The 16,363-nt window shown below is 37.5% G+C and overlaps 1 protein-coding gene across 3 annotated transcripts in view; it reads left to right on the top strand.

Moving 5' to 3' along the window:
- Positions 1–16,363, top strand: part of hfm1 (helicase for meiosis 1) — a 30,476-nt gene extending 14,113 nt beyond the window's left edge. For all 3 annotated transcript variants that reach the window (XM_047367269.1, XM_047367268.1, XM_047367267.1), the window contains exons 13-39: positions 181–269; positions 388–431; positions 1,735–1,836; positions 3,250–3,395; positions 3,942–4,036; positions 4,160–4,293; positions 5,469–5,516; positions 5,637–5,717; positions 5,802–5,893; positions 6,064–6,170; positions 6,297–6,344; positions 6,422–6,519; positions 6,606–6,740; positions 6,908–6,993; positions 7,187–7,270; positions 8,040–8,197; positions 8,325–8,428; positions 8,857–9,042; positions 9,161–9,226; positions 9,332–9,456; positions 10,315–10,397; positions 10,752–10,852; positions 12,770–13,066; positions 13,866–13,947; positions 14,068–14,152; positions 14,345–14,490; positions 16,261–16,363. In XM_047367269.1, coding sequence (XP_047223225.1) covers positions 181–269; positions 388–431; positions 1,735–1,836; positions 3,250–3,395; positions 3,942–4,036; positions 4,160–4,293; positions 5,469–5,516; positions 5,637–5,717; positions 5,802–5,893; positions 6,064–6,170; positions 6,297–6,344; positions 6,422–6,519; positions 6,606–6,740; positions 6,908–6,993; positions 7,187–7,270; positions 8,040–8,197; positions 8,325–8,428; positions 8,857–9,042; positions 9,161–9,226; positions 9,332–9,456; positions 10,315–10,397; positions 10,752–10,852; positions 12,770–13,066; positions 13,866–13,947; positions 14,068–14,152; positions 14,345–14,490; positions 16,261–16,306 — 2,868 coding nt within the window. In that variant the 3' untranslated portion in view covers positions 16,307–16,363. The remainder of the gene's footprint in view (positions 1–180; positions 270–387; positions 432–1,734; positions 1,837–3,249; positions 3,396–3,941; positions 4,037–4,159; positions 4,294–5,468; positions 5,517–5,636; positions 5,718–5,801; positions 5,894–6,063; positions 6,171–6,296; positions 6,345–6,421; positions 6,520–6,605; positions 6,741–6,907; positions 6,994–7,186; positions 7,271–8,039; positions 8,198–8,324; positions 8,429–8,856; positions 9,043–9,160; positions 9,227–9,331; positions 9,457–10,314; positions 10,398–10,751; positions 10,853–12,769; positions 13,067–13,865; positions 13,948–14,067; positions 14,153–14,344; positions 14,491–16,260) is intronic.

Below are 16,363 nucleotides of genomic sequence, written 5' to 3'. Positions count from 1 at the left end.
AAACACCCCAAAACTAACCTAAACTCGTTTGACTCATTAAGCAAACAATTTCAACAAAAGTGTATTCTATAAAGAGAAACGGTCTGGTCACTCTACTTTCTAATAGCTAGTATTACCCCCTTTGGTTGATATTATTAGTTTAAAGTTAATATGTTATTTTTCTTTTTGTACTGTTTGTAGTTTTGTTCGACAAGGAAAGGAGCTCAGCAGTCAGCTGCAGTTCTGGCCAAGGATGCCCGATTCATAATGAACTTTGAACACAAGCAAAGGTGCTGCATTCTGGTTTATTGTGTATGAATCATTTAATAACAATAGTTTGTGGATTGTTTAGAGGATTTTTCTTACAGGTTGTTCTGTTGGGCTTATGAGATCTGATTGACTTTGCAGGTTGATGAAATATACAAACTCTGTTCTGGATTCAAAACTAAGAGGTAATGCATCTTAGCACATTTTAAACCTTAAGAGAAGTATGAGCAATTGTGAAACCCTGTGATTTTGGCTCTGCTTTTTAGCAAATGCAGGTCCAGTGTGTGATAAATGTACAGCACTGACACACAGTGTTCTTTGCAAATGTAACTTTTCCACATTTTGTCATCTTATAGATACAGACCTGATTTAATTTATTTTCTATATGATTTATTTCTTATTTTATAAGCATTTTTCTGATAGACTAACAGCGTAGTGCATGACTGAAATAGCAGCAAAATTAAAACTGATTTTAATTATTTTTAACAAAAGAAAATTCCGAAACGTTTTACAAGCATTTGTATTCAGTGCTTCCTTCGCTGCAATTACAGCTCTAAGACTGTTGGGGAATTAATCCCTTAGCTTTGAACATCCAGAGACTGAAATCTTATCCATTTTTCTTTGCAAAACAGCTAAAGGTCAGTCAGACTGGTTGGAGAACTAGAATCTGGGAATATCAAGTTTCAAGTCTTGCAACAGATTCTCAGTTGGATTTAGGTTTGGGCTTTGACCAGATGTTTGAAGTGAACAACTGATAAACTTGCCTTTTTACAAGGATCTCAGCAGCTCCTCCAGAGTTTCTACAGGCCTCTTGGCTGCTTTTCTGATTATTGCTCTGTTTGTCCACCCTGTCAGTTTAGTTGAACTGTCGTGTCCTGGTAAGTTTGCAGCTATGGCATACTGTTCTATTTTCAGATAATGGCTTGAACAGTGGTCATTAAGATGTTCAAAGCTTAGGATTCTTCTACAACCTAAGCCTGCTTTAAACATCTCCACAGCGTTCTCCCTGACCTGTCTGCTGTGTTCTTCATGATGCTGTTTGTTCACAAATGTTCTCTAACAAACATCTGATACCTTCACAGATCATCTGCATTTATATTCAGATTACAGGTGGACTGTTTTCTCTGATTGGTTAATTAAGGTCAAATGCTTTTTCTGGATTTTGAAGTAAGTAGGGCTGACTTGAACATTTCAGATTTTTATTTCTGAAAAATGTTGAAATCCATATGTCCTTTTCCTTTCACTTGACAATTATGTGCAATTTAGTGTTAGTCTGTCTTATAAATTTGCCATAAGATAAAGTACATCTGAGTTTGTGATTGTAATCCCATAAAACACTAAAACGTTTGATAGGTATTAATATTTTTACAGTATATTTGTAATGCTTGATTCATCCGACCATTGGCCTGTTTGATTAGTACAGTGAACTGCACAAAAAGTGTGTTGCTTAATAATTATTAACTATTTTGTGTTTTGCTTGGGGCCCAGATCTGATGATGTTAGGAGTTGGTTACCACCATGCAGGTGTTGACATGTCTGACAGGAAGCTGGTAGAAGAGGCCTTTACCCTGGGAGACCTGCCTGTCCTATGTGAGACCAAACATGAAGGGCTTTGGAAAAAACTTTTTTATTATTATGACTAAGAAAAGGTTTTAGGAGGCTTTGGAAGATAACTATAACAGGAAATGACCAGAAGATGAATAACAGATTATCTGCTCTGATAGACGCATCAAGCTACACAGTGTTATAATATTTTCATAGGAGTTATACAATTTAATTTAGCTCTTTGTTCTGCACAGAGGGCAGATATGTTATTACTTAGACCACAAACTTCGATCGTGCCTCTACAAAAACACGAGAAAACTGCAGTATGTTGATATATTTTTAAAGGTACACCTAAAACTGTTCAACCCCCACTACAAAAGAGGTTTATTGGCAAAATATGCAAACCAGCAGCTGTTTGCAGTAAACAAATCAAACAAGAACAGTTTAAATAGCTTAACACAATCAGTATTACAAGTGGTTTCTCCAAATGAAATACAAGCCGACACATGTAATTTCTACTGCATTTTCAAACGTATTCAGCCCCTTCATGACAAGCATCTGTAGTTCTTAGTAGAGCTCTCTTTTGCTGTTATGACCCACTGCAAACATAATGCATATAACCAGACACTACTGTCTGGTGGCGTTCCTGGGGAATTTCAGCATACGTCTCACAGCCAAACGCCTCCAGATAGTTTATGTCAGCAGTAGTCAAAGCCGCATTCGGTCGTGGCAGATGGCCACTCGCTCTGATTCTGGTTCTGCTGAAAGTTTCCTGTTAAAAGGGAGTTTTTCCTCTCCTCTGTTGCTACATGCATGCTCAGTATGAGGGAATGGTGCAAAGTCAACGCAAGCGACTGTCCACTTTCGCTACAAGCTTATCCAGGAGGAGTGACTGCTGCACGTCACTGACTCAATGAAATCTGCTGGATTTCCTTGGATAGAAAAACTATTAAACCAATTTGAATGATAAACTGAATCCGACTGCACTGTTTGATAGTTAGGATTAATTGTAATGTATGTACCAGACTTGAAATCTGTATGATTCGATTGAACTGACTTTGTAAAGTGCCTTGAGAAAACATGTTGTGAATTGGCACTATATAAATAAACTGAATTGAATAGTCAGTCTAGAATCTTCCAGGTCTTCTTCTGAAACCAATGAAGCCTTTGATTTTTGCCTCAGGTATGCCTGAGACCACACCTGATTTGCCAATTGGGTGTGGTCTCAGGATTATGAAGAATTTTATTTAGGGGTTTGAATAATTCTGAGATTACAGTAGCTGTTGAAAATAGGATTTAGTGTTGAATTTGGATAAAATCCTTGTTTAAATATATTTTCGTTTCTTTTGTTTGTGTTAATAGTTTAAGTACCGTAGTTTTATTGAACAATTTAAACAGTGAACCTAACATGGGGAGGGAGCAACTGTAAACTGTGTCTGGTTGTTTCTGATGTCCCAGTTACAACTCGGACTCTGGCTATGGGGGTAAACCTTCCTGCTCACCTGGTTGTGATCAAGTCAACAACGCAGTATGTTGCCGGCTCCTGTGAAGAGTACAGTGAGGCTGACATCCTGCAGATGATAGGCCGGGCTGGGCGGCCTCAGGTAGGAACACAGTTTTGAGACACTTTCTATTTTTTTTTTATTGCCAGTGTAATGTGAGGGCTCCACGGTGGCGCAGTTGGTAGAAGTAGGTAGACAGAATCCTGACTTGTTTGTAGGGGATCAAATTAGGGTTGCACAGATTGCAGTTTTCTGGCCAATCACCAATTACTGATCTTTAAAAAGCCTGACCTGCCGATTCTGATTTTCGCCAATACATATTTTCTTTTGGGTTCTCACCGGGTACTTCGGCTTCCTCCCACAGTCCAAAGACATTCCTGTTAGGTTAATTGGTCAATCTAAATTGCCCTTAGGTGTATGAATGAGTGTGTGCATGGTTGTTTGTGTGTTGCCCTGCGATGGACTGGTGACTTGTCCAGGGTGTACCCCGCCTCTCGCCCATAGACTGCTGGAGATAGGCTCCAGCTCCCCCGTGACCCACTATGGAATAAGCGGTAGAAAATGACTGATGACTGACTGGCCACTGTTTTTTTCCAAAAACACATTTAGGTTTTATACCTTCTCTCTCACTGCATTTCAATCCCCCAGTTTGATACATCAGCAACAGCTGTGATCATGACCAAGGTTCAAACCAGAGAAAAGTACATGAAACTAATGAATGGGATGGAGATCATTGAGAGCAGGTAGGACAAAGAGCTGCTTGTTTATAACCAACACCCCTCTTTTTTCGCTTCTCGTATTCTTTCCTTCTGAAGCATTCTCACAATAATACTAAGACGAGGTAACAATACACTGTGCTCCTCTAGCTTACACAGTCACCTGATGGAGCACCTGAACGCTGAGATTGTTCTCCAAACCATCAGTGATGTCAACATGGCTCTAGACTGGATACGGTCCACCTTCCTCTACATCAGAGCCATCAAGAACCCATCACACTATGGTGAGCCCCCAAATTCAAATCAAACTTCAACTTTCACAGTGTTCTGTATAGACATCCATTTTGTCACATTCAATCCACAAACTATAATGTATTCTATTGGTACTTTATGAGATGGACCAACACAAAGTTGCGCATAATATGTAGAAGAATAAAATCAAGACAGTCCAACTTTTTTGCAATTAAAATCTGACAAATTAGGTGTGCATTTGTATTCATCCACATCTACAGTAATAACATTAAACACAATTCAGTCCAGGGAACCGACTTCAGAAGAGACCCTATTAACCTGTAATCTCATTATTAATCCAACTGTTCTGTGGAGGCCTCTGAGGTTTGTTAGAGGACATTAGAGAGCAAACAGCGTCATGAAGACCAAGGAACACAACAGATAGGTCAGGGAGAACATTGTGTAGAAGTTTAAAGCAGGTTTAGGTTGTAGAACAGTATCCCAAGCTTTGTGCATCTCACAGAACTCTGTTCAAGCCATCATCTGGACCTGGAAAATAGAAGGCACAACTACAAACCCACCAAGACATTGTCATCCACCTAAACTGGCAGGCCAGGCAAGGGGAGCATTAATCAGAGAAACAGCCAAGTGGTCATGGTAACTCTGGAGTAGCTGCAGGGTTCTTCAGCACATGTGGGAGAATCTGTCAAAATGAGATCTAGTTTGTCACTCCAAAAATCTGGCTTTTATGGATGAGTGGCAAGATGGAAGCCATTAGATCAATGTGTATTCATGTCTTAATGGCCCAGTCAAAGTCAACCAAAAGCCAATTGAGAATCTGTGACAAGACTGGAAAACTAATGTTTACAGACACTCTCCATCCAATCTGAATGATTGTGAGCTATTTTGCAAAGAACAGGAAACAGGAAAATAAAATCAGTCTCTAAGTTTCTTGAGACATACCCCAAAAGACTTGCAGCTGTACTTGCTGGGATAAAGTGGTTGCATATAAATACATACCAGACTTTTCAGATTTACAAAATGTTAAAAACTTTGTTCACTTCACAATTATGCACAAGATTTTGCTGGTCAGTCACATAAAATCCCAATTAAATATGTTGATATTTGTGGTTTTATTAGGACAATAAAGAAAGGTGTAAATGTTTTTTAGGAGACAGTGTCTCTGTGACCCTCTGTTTATTCCTTTATGTCCTCACTTTCTACTCAGGTTTCTCTGCCAACTTAGACAGATATGGTATTGAAGCAAAATTGCAAGGTGGGCGCTAACTGATCATTCCTTGCAAATACATGTAAACTGTAAAATGCACCATCATTAGCAAACGGGTAACAGCATTCCTCTACTCAAGGTAAACTTTGATTATTCTGTCTTCTTTAGAACTGTGTCTGAAGAACCTCAACTCTCTGTCGTCTGTTGATTTGATCAGTATGGATGAGGATATTAACGTCAAAGCCACAGGTAGAGAAGCATTAAGTTTTAACTTAGTCAGTGGTTGGAAAGAAGTTTCTATTTTTACTTGGAGACGTTGTTTTATTTCTACAGAAGCTGGCAGGTTGATGGCAAGGTATTGTGTTGCCTTTGAAACAATGCAGCTGTTCAGCAAAATAACTGGCACTGAAACCCTGCCTGACCTGGTAGGCTCTCGATGCTATAGTAAAAGTTTTCTTTACAAAATCCACATTCTGTGGCATTAGGCTGGAAATACGACTTCTGTTAGTGCAAATAACTTAAGCGAGCATTTTTATTATTAGGGTGCAACACAAAAATGAATCCAGATAAAAACCGTTTGGCTGTTTGTTTGCAGGTTGACCTGGTGTCAAAGAGCAAGGAGTTCAGGGACATTCAGTTGAGAGTAAATGAGAAGAGACCGCTGAACACTCTAAACAGAGACAGGAACAGGACCACCATCAGGTCAGACACATTTTTTATGATTATCAAGTATCGCATAGAAACATGCTTTTCTTTTAGTTAACAGATTCATTGCTGGTAGTATTAGAAACAAGGATTTTTCATTTATATGTCCATGTATTCTTTCAGATTTCCTCTTGAGGGAAAGATCAAAACCAGTGAGATGAAGGTGAACTGGTAGGTGTGTTCGGTATAATATTGGATAAACCTGTTCTTAGGAACTTTGATGGTTCTGATCCACGTTTGTCTTGTAGCTTGATTCAGGCTCAATTGAGCTGTATCTCAATACAAGACTTTGGTCTTACACAAGAGACAGCAAAGATCTTCAGAATCGGCATGCGCATTAGTAAATGTGAGTTTTACAAAAAATGACAAAAAGTCAAGAGTTTTTTGCGGTACCCTTTTTTATGACTTAGCTTGTATTTTTTTTCTCAACAGGTCTGTCGGAGTTTCTTAGTCAACAACCTAAGACTGGGTTTTGTGCTGTGCTTAACTCCCTGATCTTGGCTAAATGCTTTAGAGCTAAGCTTTGGGAAAACTCACCCTATGTTTCCAAACAGATAGAGAAGATAGGTCAGTGCATTGCCACTCCTTACATCATAAAACAGCAACATTTAACATTACAATATTGAAATAAGGCTTGGGTGGGGTTTTTTACACTTGTTTTTTTTCTGCCTAAATTTCTAAATTCTTAACTTTTTTTCTGTTAGCTAATTTGATTGTAATACACTCGGTTTCAGGTCTGACTCTGTCAACTGCGATGGTGAATGCTGGACTCACCAGTCTCAGCAAAATAGAGCAAACCAACCCCAGAGAGCTGGAGCTGGTCAGCACTCTAATGTTTTTACTGGAAACATCCTTTGAGAACAATACACAGAAAGATTCATAAGGCTGTTTTGTGTTTGTAGAAATACCACATTCTGATATAAGTGTAGTGACTGCTGATAATACGGCTCTTTCACTTGTTATTTTAGTCATAAAACGTGTTTTTGCTAATAACCTTTTTTGTCCCTATGCAGATTCTTAACCGCCATCCACCATTTGGAAACCAAATCAGAGAATCTGTTGTACATCTCCCAAAGTACGACATTAACCTGGAGCAGGTGAGCGTCACAGCAAACAAGAGTCAGAAAAGCACCTTTGTATTTATCATTAGGTTTAATCATTTTCAGTCTTTGATGGTTTCCTGTCAAAACGTTTCTATACCATTTCATTAACACACTGAACTTTTTTATAAATTCTCTTCATTCACTTTAGCAAAGACAAAGAAAGTTGTAGAATTAAGCTATGGATCATTCTCATTTTACTCTGAAGCCAGGCTTTCCAGGATCCCAGTCAGAAATACACCATTAACAGCCACTCAAGTCGGAATTCTGACCGGAAAAATTGAGCTTGCCTAGCAGCCCCAAGTTTAGTATTCAATATGGCTGCTGCACATATAGAATGCAGTGAAAACTGCTGCTGTAAAATGTTAATGGGATTTATTATCACTGATGGATGGCTATTTGTGAACACATTACTTTAGTGTTTGAACACATATTACTTTCGGCCTGTGTTTGTAGTAGCAGTTAGCACCAAAACAAATGCCAAATCCCACTGGTTTTCTACTTGCAACCAGAAGATGCTGAACTCACTTGATTTGAGCTCCAGTTATTAGTTTGGTGTAAATAAGACTTTTAGGCTGGGAAAGCAAATAAAATAACCAATTATTTTATACTACGGTAAATGGAAAACGTTCTGCTGTACCCAGTTTCCTTTTGTTTTATACGAATATTCATTTTGATTACTTCAGAACAGCTTTCCATTCCACACCAATCAACTAAGCCTCTTTTAGTCCTGCTCTTCTATTTTTGAACTGCTTGTTTTTTGTAGCTGCCCAGGTACAGCAGTGCCACAGCTGAGATTGTGGTAAAGGTGACCTTACTAAACCAAGCTCAGCTACTGTCCAGGAGAACAGCTCCAGACCATCACTATGTCTCTCTGATCATCGGCAACTCAGAAAACGGTCTAGTTTTTCTACAGAAACTCACGTGAGAAATGCTGTCTGTGACTCACACATTGCTTACAAATGTTTTTAATAGAGGCACTACAACAGAACAGGAGTTTAAGCAAGACTTAAGCTGGTTTAAGATGAGTATTTTCATGTCTATTTGTCAGGGACTCATTGCTTTTGAAGTGTGGTTGCTGGACAAAAAAAATAGATGTGCCAAAAACTTCGAAAGGAAATGATATCAGTGTCAATCTCATCAGCTCAGAATATGGTAAACTGTGGAAATATCTTTGTGTACATTTGTATAATTATCTTCTTTCCTGCACATATCAGAGGGACAGGAAATATACCTTGTTGACAGTTTATATGGCTTAATATACTGTAAATTGCAGTAGCTTTATTTCACACTGAAAACCGATAAAAATTATATCTTTAATGTGAATGTATTTATTCTGTAGGAAATAGTTGATCTACTTAACTCACTGGTGATACATTGAATTGTTGTTATGCTCTTGTAGTGACAGATGATTAAATTTATCCTTGTCTATATAAAGTATTAGTAGAATAACTAAATCCAATAACTTATATATAAGTCAGGAAAAGTTACATTTCTTTCTTTTCTCTTTGTTGAATGCTGATGTTCATCAAAACCACAGAATTTTTAGTGCTTGTTAAACTTGACCTTCTCTTTCTTTGCAGTGGGGCTGGACATCCAGCTGAAGTTTCCTGTGTACTACTCTGCAGCCAAAACGTTTGGGACTGAAGCTCCACAGAACATAACAGATATTCCTATTGGACAGAGACCGCCTCACTTTGCTCTGAAACCGCAGTCTGGACAATGTGCTACAACTCAAAGAGAAAATGCCTCATCTGCAAAAGAGCAAGGTAATATAAAGTAGTTTGATTATAGTGATTTTATTTGATACCACAAGGTAAAATTGTTATGTTGATTTCAGTGTAACATGTAGCCAAAAAGCTGACTTTTTTCTCCATGTACAATCAGATTCAGCCAGTAAAAGACAGTGCTATCATTTCTGCAAGAACAAGAGTCTTTGTGCTCATGACTGTTGTGAGTAGAATAATTTATTTTTGCAGGTTTATGTGCCAATCTTTGCAGTGATCTACAAGTTTCCTTTAGTCAGTTTTGTGTTAACCCCTTGCTATTCTTCTTTAGGTAAAGTAGGTGTTGCTTTTGGACAGAAAAGGTCAGCAAACCATGAATCCAGCTTCTCCTCTTACTTGGAGGATTTGAGGAGCAGGTCTGACATACTTGCACATACCCCTGTTAAACGGCTTAAGGTAAACGAGAGGATTTGTGCATTCTTTCTCAGCCTAAATTGTATTCTTCTCACACACTAGTCTTAGCACAGTTCTATGTAAGGGTCTTGAGTTACCCCATTTGCTTTATACTTAGTGCTAGGCTTTGTTGTAGTTTTTCCAAAGCCTGCTGGTCTTTTTGATCACCTTGCAGAGTTTGGAAATCAACTGTTTTACTTTTAGTCCAGTATTTATACTGGTAGGTTTTCAAAGTTATGTTTTTCTATCAATATTAACTTTTTTAAGCATCTTAATGATGGCCTATGACTAATCCAGGTCTAAAAATGTAAAATCCAAGTGTTGTGTCAACACATAACAGATTACCTGGCAAATCTGCAGCATCTTGCTGCAAACACCAAAGGTCCTATGCTTCCTCAAGAAGTACAGTCTGCCCTGTCCCTTCTTGTAGACAGCATTCATTACCTGAGCTTTTGGGATGACAATCAGCTGCTCTGTTGTAAACAACAAGCCGTTACTATGGTTATGCATTAGTTACTATGGGTACTCATCATAACAAGTGTCTACATGTCAGTTACAAAATGTTTACAACTTGAAAATTGTCAAGTAAAGAAAAAGAGGAAAGAATGAAAGATGTGTTGACTCCTCGCTAATCTTCCTGCTAACAGATCTCTGCAACAGCGCTTTTCTAAAACTGAGTACAATTATATTTCACTTTAATTTCTTATCAGAATGATTAAATAAAACATTTACATTTAAAAGATTATTCTGTCAAACATTTTGTATGTGTGTTAGATCAAATGTCTTTACATGTAAAATAGTAAGTTTATTCTAACAGATTCACTTCATGTGTTTGTATGTTTCATGTTCTGTGTTCCTCAGATTAAAATGAGTGAAGAGCCTTTGTCTGTCAACATGCAGAAGTTTGCTTACAGACCCAAAGAAATGCTTCCAATTGTATCCCGGTATTTACATTTAATTCATTCATTAATTCATTCCTTCCCTCTTTCATTCACTCATTCATTGTGAGGACAAGTTTGTTGATCTATTAACCAACATTTTGCAGCTTTCTTATGATAGGTATGGGTCTCCAACTCTTTGCTGCTTTTATAGAAATTTCTGTTTTCCCATTCTGCAGCTCGAGCAAATTTACACTTGTAGTTGTTCTTTTCAAATCAGGTATTCTCATTTTATTTTTGACAACGCTAAGAAATGATCCCTAAGATTTTCTAGTACTTTTTGGAGAAAAGGTGTGACTAGATGAATCTTAAAACAATCATAGCATGTTTAATATTTTTCTTGTTTTATCTGATGCACAGGCATGCAGAAAATAGGTGTAAACCTGCAGATGCTGACCTGACAGCTGAAGACTGTTCTCAGCTGCCCAACGTAGTTTGTCTGGATGATCTTGACAGAGGAGGTAACCAAGCTGTAGCAATAAGATTATTTTAAACTCCTCGAACCTTTTGACACAGAACATGAGAGATGCATCGATCTGCAGCTGATCATCTAATGTGGCTGAGGTTTTCTTTAAATAGCTCTTTGGGAATCAGCTTGTTACTGCTAGAATACTTTTTTTAATTAATCAATTGTGCTGTCCCTGGTCCTTTTTATAAATGCAAATAAAGAAATGGTATCCAATGTAGTAATTGCTAATTGGGTCTATGCTAAATATTCACTTACAGTTTAGGAAACAGTTTATGTGTCATTGATTCAGGTCAGTTTTAAATGGCTTGAGAAAAATAATTATTCCTTTGAAAATAACTAGGTAGTTATGACTGTGTGAATGCCTGACAGAAAACTACATGAAATCCAGATTTATGCACTATGGTCTTAAACTTTTGATCAGTTAATGAACAGCCTGAGCAGATTTTTAATGCAGTTTTTAGTAATTGCTTTATTCTGTTTGTTTTGTTTCTTGCTCTTGTAATTTCGTTTTACGTTTTGAAGCTAAACTTATGATCCACCAGTACAGAATGAGAAGTCCTGTAATTTCTTCTCTGGTCATTATATTTTGATCAGGACTGTTTTATAATTTCCCTCCTTGATATTATGTACCAAGGTGTCTAAAGTCATTTCATATTCAAAACGTCTAAATTAACACAGCAATAGCTGCTTGGGTTTGATAAACATCACCTTGTTCAGATTTGAAGGGGGCAGTTTGTTACAGTCCTGGCTCAGACTAGAGCTATGCTGCCTATTTACACCAAACTTAAACTTCAAGTCATTCTGCATTCATTTCATCCCAAAGGCTGAAAGCTGTCAGACATTATCCATGATAATATTTCATCAGCAGTTATATAATTCACTGAATTCAGAAAGGAAATCCTAACCATGTTCTGTTTGTACTTTTTTCTAATGTTTTCAACAAGACACAGATGTCTAAAATATTAATAATATTTTTATTCTTCTTCTTTATTTCTTTATTTTACCCAGCTGGAATTTGTAAACTCTTCTTATTTGTTAGTGAATGCACAATAGAAGCAGTAATGGAAGCTGCCAGCAAAAAGAAACAATAAACACTGTTTAAAAGTACTGAAGAATTTAAAATAAGGAAGTACATGAGGAAATGAAAAACAGGTTTACGGTTTTAAAAACTACATTGTAGAAAACTGTACTGTACTCTGTCTTAAGCAACCAAGATACGGTATTTTATAATTACATTGTATAATACAATTCAGAAATACTTTAATAACCCCAATGGGAAATTAGATGTTGGCAGAGCTCTCATTATCCATGTTTCTTCAAAGAGTTATTTTAAATGTTGATGGCTATGGGCAGGGATGTTCTGTAGCAGTCTTTATTACAGTAGAACTTCTCAATGAAGACGCTTTGATGAGCATTGTCCATGACGTAATCATCTCCAGAGCAGTTCCCAGAACCGAACCAGACATTTTAACTTTGCTACGCTTTGTAAGTCACTGCCCCGATGCTGCTATTCCAATAGATGATTCAGAAAAATGAATGATGGCAGAAGAGATTGCACTCTCCACATCAAAGACGATCTGCAGCATCTTGCTGAAAACACTGAAGGACGAAAAGTACAATCTTCTCAGTCTTTTCTTGTAGACAGCATTCATTAATTCAATGTTTGGGATGTCAATCAGCTGCTCTTTGTTGTAAACAACAGGGTGTTGCTGTGGTTATGTTTAGTTGCTATGGTTACATATCATAACAAGTGGCTAAATGTAAGTTCCAGCACATTTACAAACTGAAAATGAACAAGAAAAGAAAAAGAGGGAATGATGAATCACTTGTAATGTAACAGATCTCTGCAACAGAGCTTTTCTAGAACTCAGTACAGTGTTATTAGACTATAATCTTTTTTTGTCTCCAGATTCTTTAAAGCGGATGACCCTGAACTCTGGCTTGGGCTCCAGACAGCATCTGAACCAGATAAGCACAACCTGCTCAGCTTCATTAAACTGGTCCACTGTGGTGTCAGAACAGAACTTCCAGAAAGGTCCTTCCTCTGTCCAAATACCAAGTGTCACCTTTGATCTGGGAAATGAATGGGATGAATGGGGAGATTTTGATGATGAAAACTTGCTGAATGCCAGCAAGATATCAGTACCTCCATGTAAAACCAGCTTCAAGCCTCAGATGCAGCAGCATGTTCAAAACAAGATGGCAGGTAGAGTCAAATTTTAAGTCAAATTTAATATCATCATCTTCCTAAAAGTATGTCCTTTTTATTAAGCTACATATCTTTCTCAATTAAATCCTATAATGTGGAATATTAAAAGAAAAACGGTTAATGAAGTAATCTTTAAAAAGAAAGAAAAGAGTTGACAAAAAACGATTACTTGTTACAGCCACAGGTTCCGGAGCTCTTCCACTCTTTGCTAAATGCTAGCTTCATCAATGTAGCTACTTAGTGGACAAAAATGCTGACTGAAAGACAGAATTAAAATACTAAATATATATGCAATATTTAATACCTAGCCTATGTTGTGGTAATCCTTATCACTTACCAGTAGGGGATGAGCCCTGACTTATGGAAATAGCTTCAGTGGCTGAGTAGATTTAGTTTTTCCTGAAGCAGTCGCCATTTTGAAAAGCCTGTAAAACTATGTCACACTCTTGACATAGGCCATTATACAACAGACATGGAATTGCATGATTCCCACAACTGAGGATTTAGACAGTTTTACAAGAGGTGGCAAACATCATGAGGAGATGATTTAGGCAAAAAAAATTATTTATGACAAAAAATGACTTGAGGCCATTATTTTAGAAAGGTGACAATATGAAATGTAGATTTAATTATATTTAGTGATGGCTTTTTGTGTATTTTATGATCAATAAGGCCTTATTCTAACACAGAGATGTGTAGTTGTCTTTGTACACCATACAACATCAGTTATTTTTGGAATATCTTTCCATAATTGTATTGGCTGTGATAAGTTTACTTTGTGTATATTTTTTGACAGGCTATGCCACAACATCAGCACCCATGCTGATCAGCAGCTCACAAGCCAAACCCTATATGACCACTTTCACTACACCACTGAGGTTAAGCCCAAAAAAATCATTAAGTTCTGTCTCTTATTAAAGCTGAATTTACAATAGAGGACCAGAGATATTGCTGTCATTTAATAACATCTTTCTTTTGATGTGTGTTTCATGTTCAAGTCCTGAAATCAGCAAACTTGGACCCTGTCCTGTCAGTCACTCATTCACATCACAGAACAGAATCACATTGGACTGGAATGAAAAGGTGTGTGCATCTGTGTGCACATGAAACTCATGTCCTTCCATTTTTTTGTTTGCTAAATGACTGTCAGACTTGCTCGTTGAACATAATCTACAGTGCATCCACAAAGCTGTATGTTGCTGCTTCATGTTGGTGCATTGCTGACAGTTGTGGAAGTTGTGCATTTAATGTGTTCTTGTTCTTCACTGTGTGCAGAGACCAAACATTTTCAGTGATGGACTCACAATAAAAACACCTGAAAAGCTCCCAGCCCAGACTCTGGGGGGACAGGTTAGCAGAAGGTTGGATTTCTTTTCTACAATGAATGCATCATCCAGTGCCAATTCATCTCTTAATAAAAGGTAGATATTGAACATTTCCCAGGAAATCAGTACAAAAAGCTGTTTCTATTTATTATGTCCAGACTTTGACTAGGCCACTCCAAAACCTTCATTTTAATCTTTCTAAGTTGTCCAGAAATTGACTTGCTGGTGTGCTTTGGATCATTGTCCCGCTGCATAATACAAGTGTGTCTGAGGTCAAGGTCACAAACTGATGGCCTGACATTCTCCTTCAGGATTTTTTGGCTGAGAGCAGAGTTCACGGTTTAATCAGTTATGGCAAGATCTCGAGGTGCAGAAGTATCAGTGCAGAACCAAAGCATCACATTACAACCCCCATAATACCAGCACTCCTATTATGTTCTGTTTTTCTAAAATGCTGTATTAGCTTTAGGCCAGGTGTAATGGGATGCAAACTATCCATAAAGTTGTCAGTCCGCAAAATATTTTCCCAAAGGTCTTGAGGATCATCAGGATGATCATCAGGAAGTTCCTTTTGCTCATCAGTGGTTTTGGCCTTGGAGCACTCGTATGGAAGCAATTTTTGCCCTGTTTATCTTTCCTATCTTTTAACCATAAACACTGAACTTATAACGGATACATGTGAGGCCTGCAGTGCTTTAGATGTTGTTCTAGGTTCTTTTGTAACTTCCTGGATGAGTGGTCAATGCGTTCTTGGAGTAGTTGGTCACTCCTGAGAAAAGTTCACCACCATTTCATGTTTCCTCCATTTGTTAACAATGACCCTCACCGTGGTTCATTGATGTCTCAAAGCCTTAGAAATGGCTTTGCAATCTTTTTTACACTGAAAGATTTCCATGAATTTGTTCTTGAATTTTTCAGTTCAGGGCATAATGTGTTGCTTTATTTTAGATCTATTAGCCTACTTCATGTTGTTGGACAAGTTGTGTTTAACTGATATTTTATTCTGCGTTTCTGATAGTTATCAGCGCTGGATGTGATTAATCACACCTAATTCTTGACTTAACAAGGAGGTTAATGTTGGTTTGAATAGGAATTTTTCACTTTTTAAGTCATCATTTGAAAACATTTTTCACACAAGAGTTCTTTATCTAGAATGAAAATATCTTTAATCATCCACATTATGTTGACAAAAATATAGTGTAAATAGGGTGACAAAAAATGAAACGATAGCATTGTAATTGACCCAACCCATACAGCTACAGTCTTCAATAAAACCAAACCTTGTTCCTGCTGTCAGTGTTTTTTATGTGAAGCAGTTTGCTGAAGTACTAGGCTTCTGCTAGCATGTTTACTTTCTATTTTGATATCACTCAATAATTTAGCTTGCAATATATTTCAATGTGGTTCCAGTTAAGTGTGTGTGATCAAAAAAGACTGACATTTTATATCCTATTAATTAGGCTGCTCCTGGACAGCTGTGGAAATCTGAATAGTTTACATAACAGGTCACATGACAGACCAATACAGTCACTGGGAACATCGTTATGGAGGGTCAACTGTTAGGGAAAACTCCAACTTCTTAGATCAACAGCATAATGTGCACAGCTTTTAATAAAGTTCTGCAAGGCATGGAAAAAGTATGCCTTGTTTCTTTTTAAAACCAGGTTGTGTGAAACCCCCAGAGATTGCAGATGACATAAGGTCATAGAGAGTACACCAACAGCAACAAGTATCAAGAGTTTCGTCAATAACTCCGATAATAATGATTTTAAAAGGCCATGGCTGGGACCTCTAGGTTTATCACATTGATTTTATGTTGCCTGATTAATGAATAATTTTTCACTCTTTTTTGTTCTGTACCCACAGCTCAGAGGAGGAGGCTTTCCTTGGCATATTTGATGGTATATTTTAGAAACACTTGTATTTCCTATGATTTGTGACTCATTAAAGTCCAGTGCTTTACGCTAAA

The sequence above is a fragment of the Girardinichthys multiradiatus genome, chromosome 6, assembly GCF_021462225.1.
Source record: "Girardinichthys multiradiatus isolate DD_20200921_A chromosome 6, DD_fGirMul_XY1, whole genome shotgun sequence".
Taxonomy (NCBI): domain Eukaryota; kingdom Metazoa; phylum Chordata; class Actinopteri; order Cyprinodontiformes; family Goodeidae; genus Girardinichthys; species Girardinichthys multiradiatus.
Note: the sequence above shows the minus strand (reverse complement) of the source record. Positions and strands in the feature narration are given on the sequence as shown.